General features: G+C 46.8%; 1 protein-coding gene and 1 pseudogene across 1 annotated transcript; one reads left to right on the top strand and one right to left on the bottom strand.

The window, feature by feature from the left end:
- LOC119383489 (heat shock protein 105 kDa) lies at nucleotides 1–4,802 on the top strand. The gene is made up of 5 exons (XM_037651651.2): nucleotides 1–285; nucleotides 544–1,758; nucleotides 2,920–3,178; nucleotides 3,298–3,396; nucleotides 3,471–4,802. The coding sequence occupies exons 1-5, from the start codon at nucleotides 179–181 to the stop codon at nucleotides 4,209–4,211; spliced, it is 2,421 nt and encodes an 806-aa protein (XP_037507579.1). The 5' UTR covers nucleotides 1–178; the 3' UTR covers nucleotides 4,212–4,802.
- Nucleotides 4,803–11,257: 6,455 nt separating this feature from the next.
- LOC119381782 (uncharacterized) lies at nucleotides 11,258–12,130 on the bottom strand (annotated as a pseudogene).
- Nucleotides 12,131–15,009: the final 2,879 nt, after the last annotated feature.

Below are 15,009 nucleotides of genomic sequence, written 5' to 3'. Positions count from 1 at the left end.
CTAACCGGCGTTGGGGTTGCGAAGGGGCGAGAAAAGCCTGTGGAAAAGCGACGAGAAGATCGAGAAAGTTCTCGAAGCGGGGCCTAGTTGTACCGCTGCGACCGTCGATTCATTCTTGTTCAGCTCGAGCACCTGAATTATCCGGTGCGCTTTCAGTGTCGTTTGTTATCGTGCGACGATGTCAGTGATCGGGTTCGACTTCGGCAACGAGAACTGCTTCATTGCGGTTGCTCGTGCCGGTGGCATCGAGACGATCGCCAATGAGTACAGCCAGCGAGTCACGCCGTAAGTTGTCTTTTCAATTCCTGTTCATTCCGTAGAGTAGCCTAAGGGCCCGCATCTGACGCGTAACGAGCTCGTCTCGTCTTGGCGAAGGTTTGAAGGTTAATTTCCATTCATTAAAGCCGTTTTTTGCCCCGCATGAAATCCCAAGTCCCGCCGCCAGCCCACGCCGGCCTTGGGGGGCGAGTGTTGACTGGCGTTTCCCCGACAAAGTGGCCGCGCGTGTGTTAAAAAACGTGCCTTGCGTCGCCTTCCCCGCAGGTCCTATGTGGCGTTCGGCGAAAAGACGCGTGACTTGGGCGTGTCGGCAAAGAACAAGCAGGTGACGAATCTCAGGAATACCGTGTTCGGCTTCAAGAGGCTGCAGGGCCGCAAGATGGGCGACCCGCTAGTCAAGCACGAGGCGACGTTCCTGCCCTATTCGTTGGTGGACCTGGGTGGCGGGCGCGTGGGCGTCCGTGTTCGCTACCTGAACGAGGACAGGGGCTTCTCGATCACGCAAATCACTGCCATGCTTTTCACCAAGTTGAAGGACATTGCCGAGACCGCGCTGAAGATAAAAGTCAACGACTGCGTCGTCTCCGTGCCGCACTTTTTCACAGACGCCGAGCGTCGGGCCTTGCTGGACGCGACGCGCATCGCGGGCCTCAACTGCCTCAAGCTCATGAACGAAACCACCGCCATAGCGCTCAGCTACGGCTTCTACAAGAACGACCTACCCGAAGAGAAGCCGCGAATCGTGGCCTTCGTCGACATGGGCCACTCGGCGTTGCAGGTCGGCATCGTGGCTTTCAATCGGGACCGACTCAAGATGATGGCCACCGCGTTCGAGAGCGTCGGCGGCCGTGACTTCGACATGGTGCTGGTGCGGTACTTCGTGCAGGAGTTCAAGGAGCGCTACAACCTCGACGTGTCCAGCAACCGGAGGGCGCTCATCCGGCTAATCACGGAGTGCGAGAAGCTCAAGAAGAACATGAGCGCTAACCCTCACGAGCTGCCCCTCAACATCGAGTGCTTTATGAACGACCGCGACGTTGCCGGCAGGATGAAACGCGAGGCGTTCGAGGCCATGGCGGCGGAGCACCTGGCGCGCACCGAGCGCACGCTGGCACGGGCGCTGCACGAGGCTGGCCTGCGCCCCTCGGACGTGGATTCCGTGGAACTGGTAGGAGGAGGCACGCGGGTGCCGGCGATCAAGCAACTGGTGCGCAAGGTGTTCAACCGGGAGCCGTCCACGACACTCAACCAGGACGAGGCAGTGGCGCGCGGCTGCGCTCTGCAGTGCGCCATGCTCTCGCCCATCTTCAAAGTGCGAGAGTTCCAGGTGGTGGACGCGCAGCCCTACCCCATCGAGCTGTGCTACGCCCCCAGCAAGGGCGAAGAAGGCCGTGCCGAGGTGTTCCCGCGCTGGCACCAGGTTCCCTTCAGCAAGATGCTCACGTTCTATCGGAGCAAGCCCTTCTCTCTGGAAGCCAGGTAAGTGCTGAACGTACTCTTGCTGTCAGTGCACCATTGCGTCTTAGTGCATAGTACTTTAGGGCCCCGGCTTGTCATCCATCCACTGTCTCGTGTCGCATGGTCATGCAGTGATCAATACAGGCCTAAAACAAGGCCAACAATGCTCAAAACCAGTGCAAAATAAACTGACAAGGTCTAAAATAATATAAAATACAGAAGTAACCAAGAATCAATCTCAATAATTTACCTAAAGTCGCAAAAAACTCTTTTGAAACGTTCAGCTGATACATGGGCTGCGCATGGCACACATGCTTGTCGAGGCAAAGCGTGTGCTTGCGTGCTTGACGCGCTACACACTTCGTCAGGTTTCACGGTAGTGGAGCTGCATTAAGCGCAAGGTTTAGAACTACACCAAGACCCCCACAAGAACGACGTTGGCGCAGGATTTTTTTGGACAAGGCACGGCAAGGTGCGGACAGTGGCTTTTGTTTTGCGCCTTGCCTGCAGTGTGCAAAGTTCAGTCTTATGCATTGCTTTTTGGTGCAGTAACATTGCATTTCGCTAGTGAGCTGAGTGTTAAACAGTTGTGCAGGGAGCTTAAATGCATTAAACAAGCTTTTTAAGTAAGTGCAACAGTACGTAGGTAAATATTTCTGCTTCTAAAAGTACGCAGCAAATGATGGCCTTTTCGAAGGCTTGTGTGGTTGACCTTTGGAACCAACTGAGGTGAAGAGGGCAGCCGTTTGTTAGTTTCCCATAACTGACGAACTGTAAAGCAGTCTTTTCTTCCTTTTTCGTGCGTGCACACATCGCAGAGGTAGCATGCAACCAAGGGAATAGATGTTAGCAAGAAACTGTCATGGGTGCAGGTGATAATCACTCTTCTAATCTCGCATCATCCATGTATTGTTCTCTAAAAGAAAGGAGGCAAAGTGTTGAAGAGAATTTATGGTTCGCATACAAGACTTGCATACAAAGCATGTAGGCTTTGTTTTGAAGCATTCAGCATTGTCATTTTTGCCATTCACGTGGGAAAAATATCCTTAGACATTCGAAATCAAATATATCCTTAGAACGTAACATGAATAGGAAGTAAACCTTAAAATCTTTCTCTGCACTGTCTAAACTTCTCAAGTGTCTGCACGTCCTGATGGAAAATGTCTTGCTTATTGCACCCAGGTACACAGCTGATGCTGCTGTGCCCTATCCCGACCTGCAGCTCGGCGTTTTCAACGTGAACAAGGTTGCTCCCGCAGCCGACAATGAGGCCACCAAGGTCAAGGTTAAAGTGCGGCTCAACCTGCACGGCATCTTCTCTGTGGTGTCCGCCTCGGCAGTTGACCGTGTCAAGCATGATGGCCGACAGGCAAGTGCTGCCCCGGAGAAGTGTTCAAATGGTGGCGACCTAGCAGCGGCGGGGGCGGCGTGTGGCGATGAGGTGAGTCTGCCTCCCCCCCACCCCCTACCCTTCCTGTTCCCCTTATGCTTTGCATGAAGGGCCTGGCGAGATTTTTCTGAATCTAAACTCCCTATCTTCCCCTACCCCCTTTACCCCAGGTGCCCCCGAGCGAGGGAGGGGATCCAGTCGAGAAGGGTCCCGAGACCAACCAGGCCAACGAGGCCAACAAGGAAGAGAGGCCAGAGCCGACCAAAACTGTAGGCATTGCCGCCCCCGCCACTAGACACTGTGCCTCTAACGACTGCTCTCTCTGCCTCTTTTGCACGTGCAGGAAAAGACCAAGACGCTTGAGCTGCCCATAGAGTCCCAAGTACCGCAGCTGTCTCCCGCAGAGATGGACCAATTGGTCGAGGCCGAGGTAAAGATGGTGCAGAGTGACCGGATGGAGAAGGAGCGCGTGGACGCGAAGAATGCCGTGGAGGAGTACGTCTACGAGATGCGGGACCACTTGTCAGACAAGTTCAAGGCGTACATCGTCGAGAAGGACAAGGAAAAGTTCCTCGCCATGCTTAATGAGACCGAGAACTGGCTCTACACAGAAGGCGAAGAGGTGGCCAAGAACCAGTACGTGGAAAAGCTGAACGCTCTGCGTGAGATAGGCCAGCCCATCAAGAACCGCTGCAAGGAGCACGAGGAGCGAGGGTTGGCTGCCGAAGAGATGGGTGCCGTACTGCAGAAATCTCGTAAGGCCCTCGTCGACCTTCAAGCTCGGTCGCAGGAGGAGGCCTACCAGAAACTTGCCAAGGCTGTGGAGGAGCGACAGAACTGGTTTGACGGTGCTATGGGCGCACTGTCGAAGGCTCCCTTGTATGAGGATCCTCCAGTTCTGGTGTCTCGCTTCCGGGAGGAGGCGAAAGCCATGGAGGCCCTCCTGGCAGCCCTCACAGTAGCACCAAAGCCACCCAAGGCTGAGAGCCCCGCGCGACAAGCCCCAGAAGGGGGACACACGCCGTCTCAGTCTGAGGAAGCAACAGAGTCTGAAGAGGCGACTGACAAGATGGATGTGGACTAAAGGTGCCCAAAAGGGCGGCCCACAAAAAAGAAAAAAAAAACTGCTTGTACATAACATGCACTTCTGTCTTCGCTGGAAAAACACAAGTGTTCTTTCGCCTAGTTTTTCTTTTTCTTCTGAAGAGGAAAAAAGGATGTGGTTGGTGACATTCTTGCAGACCTTGCTGTGAAGACTGGTTGATGAACTGGTGGTGATGTAATAAATCACAGCTTGGCAGTTTTTCTTTTTGCCTGCTAGTGAGGTGCATTTGTTTGTGGTAGTGCGGGGGAAAAAAAATTTGGGGCAGTTTTCATTTGTTCACCTGTCACGAGCAGCTAAAAGGCTCTGAAACACTGCTACTCGTGGAAATTTTACTAACAAATTTTTCTTGCAGTACCGGTGTCAATGTATTGCGCAAAGTTGCTTCATGTTGTTTTAGCTAACTTAATTTGGGATGTCCCCTAGTCCTAGTTCCTGTGATTCATCTGTGGAGCACTGCACTGACATGCTTTGCTACATGCCAAGGTTAGTTAGGGGAACAGAAGGATGTTTTGAGATTGCAAGGTCATGTATAAATCTGTCATTAATAAATTGCCCTGTTGCACCCAGGAATCTGTGTTCAGTCTTGCCTACAATGGGGTGCGTGAAACTACTCTTTTTTTTTAGCAGGCGACAAGCATGATCCATGGTACTAATTTGCCATGGCCACTCAAGTAAACGAGGGTGTTTCAATCTCCTCAGATGCATAGCACTACAATGTAGGCAGCTCACAAAAGGAAAAGGGGGAGGGAGCTTCATAAGTGAGTATCAGTGTTGTTTGATCAAACTTGTGGAGTGACACGTGTACTTTGATGGAACACTTGTCCAAAATGAAAGCATGCATCGCACATCAACATAGAATTTTAAGTGCAAAGCATTTATTAGCGAACTGCAGGCGCTTTGAACGTTTCAATCTGCGGGTCTATTTAGCCGCACCTACGCCTGGGCGCTCTCGTGGTCGTCTCTTTAGCTTGGCACCAAAATTGGCATGGGAGGGAACTAGTGTATGGCGAACACGAACAGGTCATAGCATCAAAGGCTTGAGATAGTTGTCGCGTACGTCATGAAACCCTTTCCTTCAGTTGCGTGTGGCACATACCCATATACCACGGCCCATGGAACGTGGGTATGAGCCACTGCTGATACACAGTCCGTATCAAACCAGGAACAGCGATAAAACTTTAAAAAATCTTTACAAGATTGCATTAAGGAGCTCGTGTTGCAGAAAATGTGGGACAGGCTTCGGCAGCGTTCTCGGTGAGGGAAATATTAGAGGGAAGAAAAAAGTTAAAATCACGGCGAAAGCAGCAATCGAACTCAAACATTCGGTGTGGCAGTCAAGTATTCATCGACAGAGCCACGCCAGTGCTTGAAACTGCTTACAAAAAAGGCCCTATAATGGCTTCATATTGCGGCAACGTCAACTGTGGTTGCAGTGTTCGCTATCACCATTTGTAAGAATGTAATAAATAATACATATTAATTTCTATGGTTCGCCAAGCTATGGTCACTCATTGCTCAATCTGGAGGAATACGGCAAAGCCGCTTCTTATGATGTGCACATCATCACACACCGTGGCGTGCAGTTCATTTCGATAAAGCTGACATCTGTGCTCCAAGGTGAGTCGCGACTTTACGTCAGACCACAGGATACCCTTTGGGCATCTGTGTAGTCGACGTGCCTGGTAAGACCGTGGTCACTCCCATAGCCAGGGAGGGTGAAGGGCCTTAGGAGGCCCCTCCCGCCAAATAGTTGCTTCCTCGTATAGGTGCCTTCCTCAAAATGGGTGCTTTCCTCAAATGGCAAGGTCTTCAACAAGTGCTTCCCTACCCACTGCTCCCCAAAAAGTTCCTTGCTACGGGACTGCCCATGATATACTACTCGAAATGCACAAAGAAGTTGGTCCAACTCTCAACACTTGACTGAGAGCAATAAAAAAAAAAATTCGGTATAAGCCACTACTCGCCTACTGCTTCGCATGGCATCGACTCCCAGAATGAGTGGGATCTGCAGCAATTTTTTTAAACGCAACCTTGTCTGCTTTAGAGTATCGGCACTAAAAGGCGATAATGGAAGGAAGGACAATGTATGCAGTGGTCGGCTGGTAAAGAGGGGTCTTGACCGAGGTTTTTTTCTTTCTTTCCCCAGGTGCATATCTGTCGCATTGCTGTTGTGTAGTGGCTATATCGACAGTATCGTAACTATAAAAGCAGATTCACAATTCAGGCCGTTTTCAATGAAGTTGGCAAGGAGTTGCTAGCACAATTGGCATTAAAGGGACCGACAATTTTTATGGTGCCCATTTTCTTTAGCGCAACGGAAAGCTTACCGGTGAGAGTGTCTAATCACGGAACGGTAACGTGGAAAACGCCGTGAAACATTTGTAATCAGAATTTTTCAATCTGCGGCGAATATGAAGTCGTAAACACAAGTGACAACCGATGCTGCAAACAGTGAGCGCGAGAGCGGTTTGTGTTCGAGCGCGGTGGTTTGCCGCGCATGCGTGCACTCCGCGCGCATGCGCCGCGGCTCGACATGTTCCACTGGTTACCGCGAAGGCAGCACTGCTTCTCACCGTTCAACTCCAATTTACCTCGTAAGCAGCACAAAATAGAGCGGGGATAGATAATAATATACATACTTTAATTTTCAGGACTTATTATGGCGCGCATGACAACATGAGACTACGTGACCACATACAGCAAAAAGTGATCGACTCCATAATCCAGCTTCAAGGCTCTTTCGCCGGACTGTGCGACATACCGGTTTTTGTTACTTTTTTTTGTTACTTTTAAACACGATTTAAAAATATAAATCCTACTGACAATGCGAAAAGGACACTGGAAACTGTCACTATATTTTACTGTGTCTTCATTTTTACCAGGATCTAATCACATGTTGTGACCAGTTGTCGATCCCTTTAAGACTTCATATTCCTGACAAAGTGTGCAACCATAGAAGTTGTACTGCAGTAGCATATTTCTTTTAATGTCACAATTTATTATACATTACAGAAAATGTAGTCTATATAAAAACTTTTATTCAACATGAGATAAAAAAAATATTAAAAATGCAATATTTGTACAATTTGTGAGGAAGCGACCAGTCTTTCTTTTTTTTCTTTAACAAAGCGAAAAACTTCCATTGCTGCCACTTTTGTTAAGTGCAGCAAGTCGACATTCACAGTCTTCATGTGGGAAGATCTTTGACTACACACACACCAAGTACACTTTTTGTGGAGTGTTTTTGTTACAGAGTGTGCCCAGAGTAGGCTGTGGGCATCTTCAGCGACAGCAGTAGCACAGTGGTTCAGACGCTGGAAACTGCCTTCACATTGTTGACCCTAACTGCAAGTAATGGCTGGTGTAATTGGACCCTTCAAGTCTCCAAAGACAGATTTCCTACTCATTCAAGAGGGCAGGTACAGTACTGAAATCGGTACTGTATTCTTTGCTGTGACACTGAAGGCGCCGAGGAGCACAACCTGAAACAAGCATTCCATAAGTGCACAGCACAAATCGCGACAAGGCACTGTGGGTTTCTTTGGTGTTACATTCTATAGTGGAGTAGAACTTAAAGGGACCCTGCAACACTTTTTCGGCATGGTCAGAAAACGCTGCCGATCGGTAGTTGAGGCTCCTGAGAATGCGAGCCAAATATAGCGCAGCACGCAGCGTGGAATTTACAATTAATTCTCTAAGTCAGCTAGAAATCTCTTGCTCTTCTCTCAACAAATGATGCCATAAACCCAGATGACTGCACCATAAGCCCAAAATCCACAGCCATTCACTGACTTGAGCATCGTGAGCTGAATCATTCTCGCGGGTTGTTGTCACGTGTCTACCCGCTCGCTCGTGATCACATTGAAAGTAAGCCATGCCTTCGAAGAAAAAAAAGGTGCTCATGGTCATGATGTGTGCTGATGAACGGACATAGCTTCTTGCCCCTTTGTCATTCCCCCTGCGTACCTTTCAGAGCAATCGCTGGGGCGAAAGGAGAGAGAAAGCACTTAAAGCGTGCGAGAAATCCCTGTAACTCCATGCAGACTTGACGGATTCTGAAAAGTATTTTGGCAGTCGATTCGCGATGCAATAAACGCCTATAATGAAGCCACTCGATGATTACTTGGAAAAGTGTTGCAGGGACCCTTTAAGAAGGGACGCGGGGATTGTTTGCAACTTTTTAGTTTCTTGGCCTAGGTTGATGGAATTTGGTACATATAATACAAGTCATCTTGAAAAGGCAAATTAAAATTTTTGTGAACGTATCTTTAATAGATTTTATTTTATAAAAATTCACAAGTTCCTTGCTTGTGGAAAGCCTGGCACAGTGATGAAACATGCTAGGAGGCTGAAACTACTTTGTTTGTACTTAATGACACTTTTAGATTTTTTTTTTACACCCCTAATAATTTTCTGCTGAACATTACGTCAGATGCCTGTGTCTCAGCTAATTGTGCCATGCAGTAATTATAAAACAAGAAATTAATGAAAGTCTAAACAAAAATTCCAAGACTGTGTTGAAGTACAGCACAGTGTGTGGATTACAGTAAAACAAACAACATAAAATTGCACGACTATGGCCGGGCCATAGTCGTGCAATGCTTCCACAAGCGAAGTGGCAGGCACAAAACACTCTTTTGAGAAAACGGACAACAAAGATTTGGTTGCAGTTGACCTTGTGCTAAAGTGTGCCAGGACAGTAATAATTGGTGTCCTTGTCAGGAGGCAGTCTTTCAGGCCTCTACTTCTTAATTTGGCCTGATTCAGGAAGTTTATTACCCTCTATCATTTTCCGCAGACGCGTTTGTGCAGCCCTCTGGAACGCAAGTGCAAAAGGCTGCATGTAAACATTGGGCATATTGGACTGTATCGCTACTTTTGCAGCCGCAGAACGTGTCATCAGGCGGTCTAAATAGTGGTGTATTAGTTTGATGAAGCTTTGCAATCACCCCTGTCAACTAGTAACGCCTAAAGATTCATTTTCTTGCACAATAAACTGCACCCACGCCGCAGAGCCGACGCCTTCTCGGCAGTCCGAGCGCCGCGTACATTGCAAGGTTCGTAAGAACGCCCTCCGATTTCTTTGTTTGCGCATTTTCTATGCGGTGATTGCAAGCGAGAAGGGCGCGAACGGAAAGACGCAACTTTGAGCTTTGAAACGACGCCAAAATGGCGGCGCTCAGTGGCAGAAAAGACAAGATACGACGGCGTGAATTGCACCATTTTAGCGTGATTTTGGACTTCTTTTTCACCGACCTCACTTACAAAATTATTTTTTTCGGGCACTTAGAGTGCGTTTTCAGCGTAATCGTTTAGATACTGCGTAAATAAGAGACCACAAATGCCAAAACAAGGGTTTTCCAATAATTGATTTTGTGGCGATTTTCGCGATTTGATCCCCGCGTCCCCCCTTAAGAAGGCAAGAGAGGCCCCACACAGATGACCAAAGCATGGCAGCCAATAGCCTCCCTGACTAAAAAAAGTGTCCTGTTCACGTACTCGGCCACATTGCCCATTGAGATGATGACTGACCGCTCTGCTTGTGATGTTGGTTTAGAATGCGTGGCCATGGTTCATTTGCCTTTGAGGTGGAAATGCCACTGCCTTCTAAAGTTGTACCCAACTATAGAAATTCGGCAATTTTTCAAATATCAAACCAAGGGGACAAAAAAATTCCGGCAGATACCACACGTTGGAATTTATTTCATGCAAAGCAGCCAGGAAGTAGCTGCATATGCTGCATTTTTTGGCTTTGAGCCAAGGCTTGCGAGGTGTATTGGAGTCTGTGTAAATTATATCATGGGTGTACCAGGCATGTCTACTACAATGGCATTTAACATCTTCCGACATAATGTTGGCACTAGCAATACAACAGACATCATTTTTATCAAAACGAAGTGTAAGCAGCGTTCATTAGCGTACTCCTGTGGGGACAGGCAATGCTAGTATATAGCTTGTTGAGTCATAAGAGTACATGCGTGAAGTTTATTACATTGTTATAAAGCATATAGCCAACACTGCAACCACAATTGACATTAGACAAGCACCACCATCACAACCCATGTTAAGCAACCGTTGATGTCATAAACTTATTTACGATCTGCACCGCATGGTAGCTGGCTACAGCTCGTTGCAGCACATTTGTTAGCTATTTTTAACTATAACAAACGGTATGCCTTTCTCTTGTTTAACCCATGCAAAGTGTTTTGTATAGGGATGGGCGAATAGCAAATTTGAGGTTCGAAGCGAATCCGAAGCGAATAGTGATTTGGTCGAATAATTTCGAATCGAATAGTTCGAATAGTATATAGCGCATATTATTATGAAAAATGAGCGTTTTTGTCATGACCCTTGGAGAATATTTTTAAGAATTGGAACTAGGTATGAGCGAATGTCACTTTTTGGGTTTGAAATATAGTGGAAGCAACCTTGAATAGTATCAAGATTTGAATAGCAGTAGGGTGCAGATTAGAAGTGGAACAATATGTTAAAATTTAAAAATTACTATACTTAGCGCATATAATCCCATATAACACGATTTAAACTTAAAAAAAAGAATGTACACTTAACCTTGAAGTGTGGCTTCGCGGCAGTGCAGATTTCTTCTGTAAAGGTGGTTTCACGGTACAACAACCTGCGCTGCAGTGAAACCACCTTTACAGGGGGTTATGTCAAAGCCACCTAGAACAGGTTAAGGCCTGCGCACTCCCTCCGTGACGTCACGCGCCTTGCCCGAGTGGGCCGCGCCTCGCGAAAAAGTTTGTCTGCTAGCCGCCCAGGCTCTACTCACTTCCATGCGCTAGACGTGTGTGGGGTTGCCTCACACAAGTCGCAGTGGTAATCACATATATGTACTTTTCACTCAAGCATGCAGATGTAAACTCGAGGGCAAGGTATGTCAAACTAAGACATGCTAAAGGAAGCTTTGATTATTTTGCCCGAAAGCCGTAGTGTTAGAAGCGTGTCAGACTACGGCGTGGCGTCTTTCGATTTACTTGATTAAATAGAAATAAACTACGATGAAATATATTTCATGCAGACTGCATCATTTATTTATTCTGAGGCGAATTTTCATGCCGTTAAAGGTAGCTTAATTAAGCGTCTTCAGTTTTCTCTTCAGTGCTGCACCCTTCTTTGCCGCCGTTAACTTGTCGGTTTTCATTTGGACGTAGTTTTTCAGTAAGGTGTTGGTGGCTGCCCACAATATGTTATGAAGCACTGTGTCTGGATGGTGTCCTTTGCAACAAATGTCCAAATCTTCATTGTCAATTAAGAGGTGCTTCACCACACTGAGAAGAAGCTGCCTTTGGTGCCGTGCTGCATGAAAGCGGGCGATGTTCTCTTTTGAGGTTAGCTTTTCTAGCACGAGTTGTGTGTGAAGAACAGCACTGATTACTACTGGTTGGGGAAACTTGAGGGCCCCTCTTGTGAGGCCTTCGATTAGCATATCATCTCCCATTGGCATATCCCTATCTCGTCTCGTGATGTTGGCCGCACAATCTTCACAGGGAATTTTTCTGAGAGCGGCGTGGGCGCAGTAACCTGCAATTTACACTATTGCAGGCAAGCTTTCCTCTTTTGATTTCACGTCCTCTTCGGTCACCTTGATGCCATATTCTTCTATCACCTTGGCTGCATCAAACACAATGCTGCTCGGCTGCCCCCCCCCCCCCCCCGAAAAGAAATTCCTGGCTACGGGCCTGGCTTTATGTGAAGATTTATTGGTACAAATCTTAAATTCTTGCCTTCGGATCACGCAGAGTATCGATGTCGACGTCTTCCCGACGAATAGCGCGTTTCCATTTTACCCTGCGGTGGTCTTTAGGGAAGGAGAACAAGCGGACCTTCGGTCCACCGTCATAATTTCCACGACAGTTCGGCACGCAGCAGCGGCCCATCCTGCGGACTTCCTGGTAATTTCACGTCACGAAACTTCACTGCTTGCACTCCAAATAACACAGATAGGGTCAAGACTTGCACAAATCTCCAAAGCACGTCCACCAGCACTATTTCCAAATTCTTGTGCAGCGTAGCACCTCGCTGTGGCAGGCCCAAACAAGTTCAGGAGTGACTGACTGTGCATTCCCCAACCGGTCCTCACCTTGCCCACCAGTTCGTCGGGCTAGGTGTGGTGACGTCAGACAGGGAAACGAAGGGAGTGAAGAGGCCTTGAAAATTCTAGGAGGCGCTGGTTATGTGCGGTCAAACATACATATATTCGTTCATTTCGAATACTTCGAAATTTCGAATAATATAAATTCGTATTGAAGCGAATTCGAATACTGTAATATTCGTTCGAATATTCGAAACACCCGAATATTCGCCCAGCCCTAGTTTTGTAAAGTTTTCAAGGTCCATTTTTGCTGCTGCTGGGTATAATCATGTATGGCACATACTCGCGTACCACAAGCCGTGGTATGCACCACATGTGACTGGGGAAAGGGTTTTGTGATTTATGCAACAGATACATCATGTTATCCATGTCATGACCTGTCAGTCATGTTCATCATACACTCATGTTTTCCTAAGTCAATCTTAGTATATTCCAAGTCAAAGAGGTGACTACGAGAGCACCAAGACAGATAGAAACAGTCGAAGTAGCTTTGGCTTGCCAAGAAATTATTTGCATTTAGAACAAAAACATGCTACCACTATTGCTGACAGGAGGTGATGTAGAACCAAGAAAGTCTAAACTCTTTGGCACAAGCTTCAAGATTAGGCAGCCCTTCGCAGCGCATCGAAAACCACAAACGCCACTATCTGGAACTTTCATCAAATCAGCTAACCACCAAGTGGTGTGAGTCGTCTGCTCGCCCGCTATTTAATGAGACAATTGCCAGTCCTGTAATGTACAAATTACTTCGTTATATTCAGTTACAACCTAGGGAAAAATGTAAGCTCTGCCAACAGAAGTGCAGTGCGCCTGCCCTTCACCTGCGAAAGACAGTCAGATGTGCCGGATTCCGCTTGAACCGTAAGTACTTTTTCTCGGCTAATGTAGATAATACATGCATTAGGAGTACAAGGTTCATCGTTACTCCCTAAAGCATTACATTTGACTGAGCAGTGATGTCAGAATCCATGACGAAATTTACCAGGACGTTCAAGTTTTCGACCTAAAACCAGCGACACAAATGTGCCTGTCTATGGGAAAGTCAACTATCGGAAACGCCTGAGAATTGCCCAGCGTCACGAAAATGGGTATGAAGCATTTATGCAAATATTCTGTGGGAAGGACAGTGATGGCTGTAGGCAGAGCTGACAATTTTTCTTGGGTTATATCTGGCTATAGACTATTTTATGTAAGACATATGGGCACTACCACCTTGGGCTGTTAAACGAATGTTTTTTTAATTTTGTTCTCATGACATGAACTGATAAAGTCAGGAAATGCCGAATGCACCAACCCAACCATTCTGACGTGTATACGGCAATCATAGTGCTGTTCGTTCAATTGTTCAAGATACAAAATGGTGAGGTTAATATGGCCCAATATGGTGGCACCGATACCCATCCGTAAAATAGTCTATAGCAAGCAGACTAATTACAGCAGACTCTCGATAATTCAAACTTTCAGTTAATTCAAACAAATTTACAATTTTTGGTTGGCTCATTATGTTCGCCATGTATTTTAAAGCCGTTTTATTTAAACTGCTCCATTGCATAAATTCGGTTAATTCATGCTTCATGCTTGTCCGGGCCTGAAAATGTCTGCTGCCTTTGTTGCTTCGAGCCGAACATTTGCATTTTTATGTCACCAACAGTCACAAATAGTCAATTAGCTGCCAACAAAGTGGACAAACTAGACAAACTGCGTGCTCCAATAATCACATGTTGACCGTGGAAGAAAGAAAAAAAACAAAACTGAGACTGTCTGGCCTCAGTCACTGAACTGACAACCATCTTCAAAACTGACTTCACTCCACCATACAAATTTCCTGTATACAGAGACTGCTCAGAAAATGCTGATAAGACACTGTATTTTGACATTAAAGTCAATTTTTGCATGACGCACCTACTGACATCGAAGGATCTGTCCTTACATTCATGCGAAACTTTTTGTGGCTCCTCACAGCTGTAGGTTGGCATACTCACGAGTGAGCTGATGTATACTCAGCTCACAGGTGCGAGTTGGTGTACTGGGTCTATGGACTGCAATAAGTACTACTAGTTTACACAAGTACAACGAAAATTAACGATGGTGAGTTCAATTAAATATAAGTGAATAAGAGTGAATACTATATGCACACGTGACCAAAGAATACACAAGAGGGAATGTCAGCAAGTATGAATGGAAGAGAATATGAGCACAAGTGAGTGTTGGTGAGGACGAATAGGAGCATGTGTGAGTGCACGGGGGTTTGAGTAAGGGCTTAGTACACAAATAAAATAACACACGACAAATAAAATTGTCGGGCAGAAGCTAACCACAGGAGAATTCTAATCTTGTGCATAGCGTAGCATTCCTTGATGTTTTTTGGCTTGTAGAAGTGGCCATATCCTGTAAGCAGTTTTCTACCATCGCGAGTATGTGACCTGCCAGGCAAGATGTACGGCTAAAAAAAAAAGACTCGGAGTGGCCGAGATGCATTATTGTCTCTGGGATCGGCCCAAGTTTCTGTGACACTGCCTACAGGGTTGGCACACCAACTAGAGCTGGCCTATTCTGAAAAATCTCAATACCGAAGAGCACTTTACTGCTTAGAGACTAAAGAAACAGGTGCACCAAACGACAAACTTGGGAATGTGTTTCATGTGTTGCATGGCTGCGATTGGC

This window comes from Rhipicephalus sanguineus, chromosome 2 (assembly GCF_013339695.2).
Source record: "Rhipicephalus sanguineus isolate Rsan-2018 chromosome 2, BIME_Rsan_1.4, whole genome shotgun sequence".
Taxonomy (NCBI): Eukaryota; Metazoa; Arthropoda; class Arachnida; order Ixodida; family Ixodidae; genus Rhipicephalus; species Rhipicephalus sanguineus.
The sequence above is the reverse complement of the archived record's forward strand: the minus strand, read 5'-3'. Positions and strand labels throughout refer to the sequence as shown.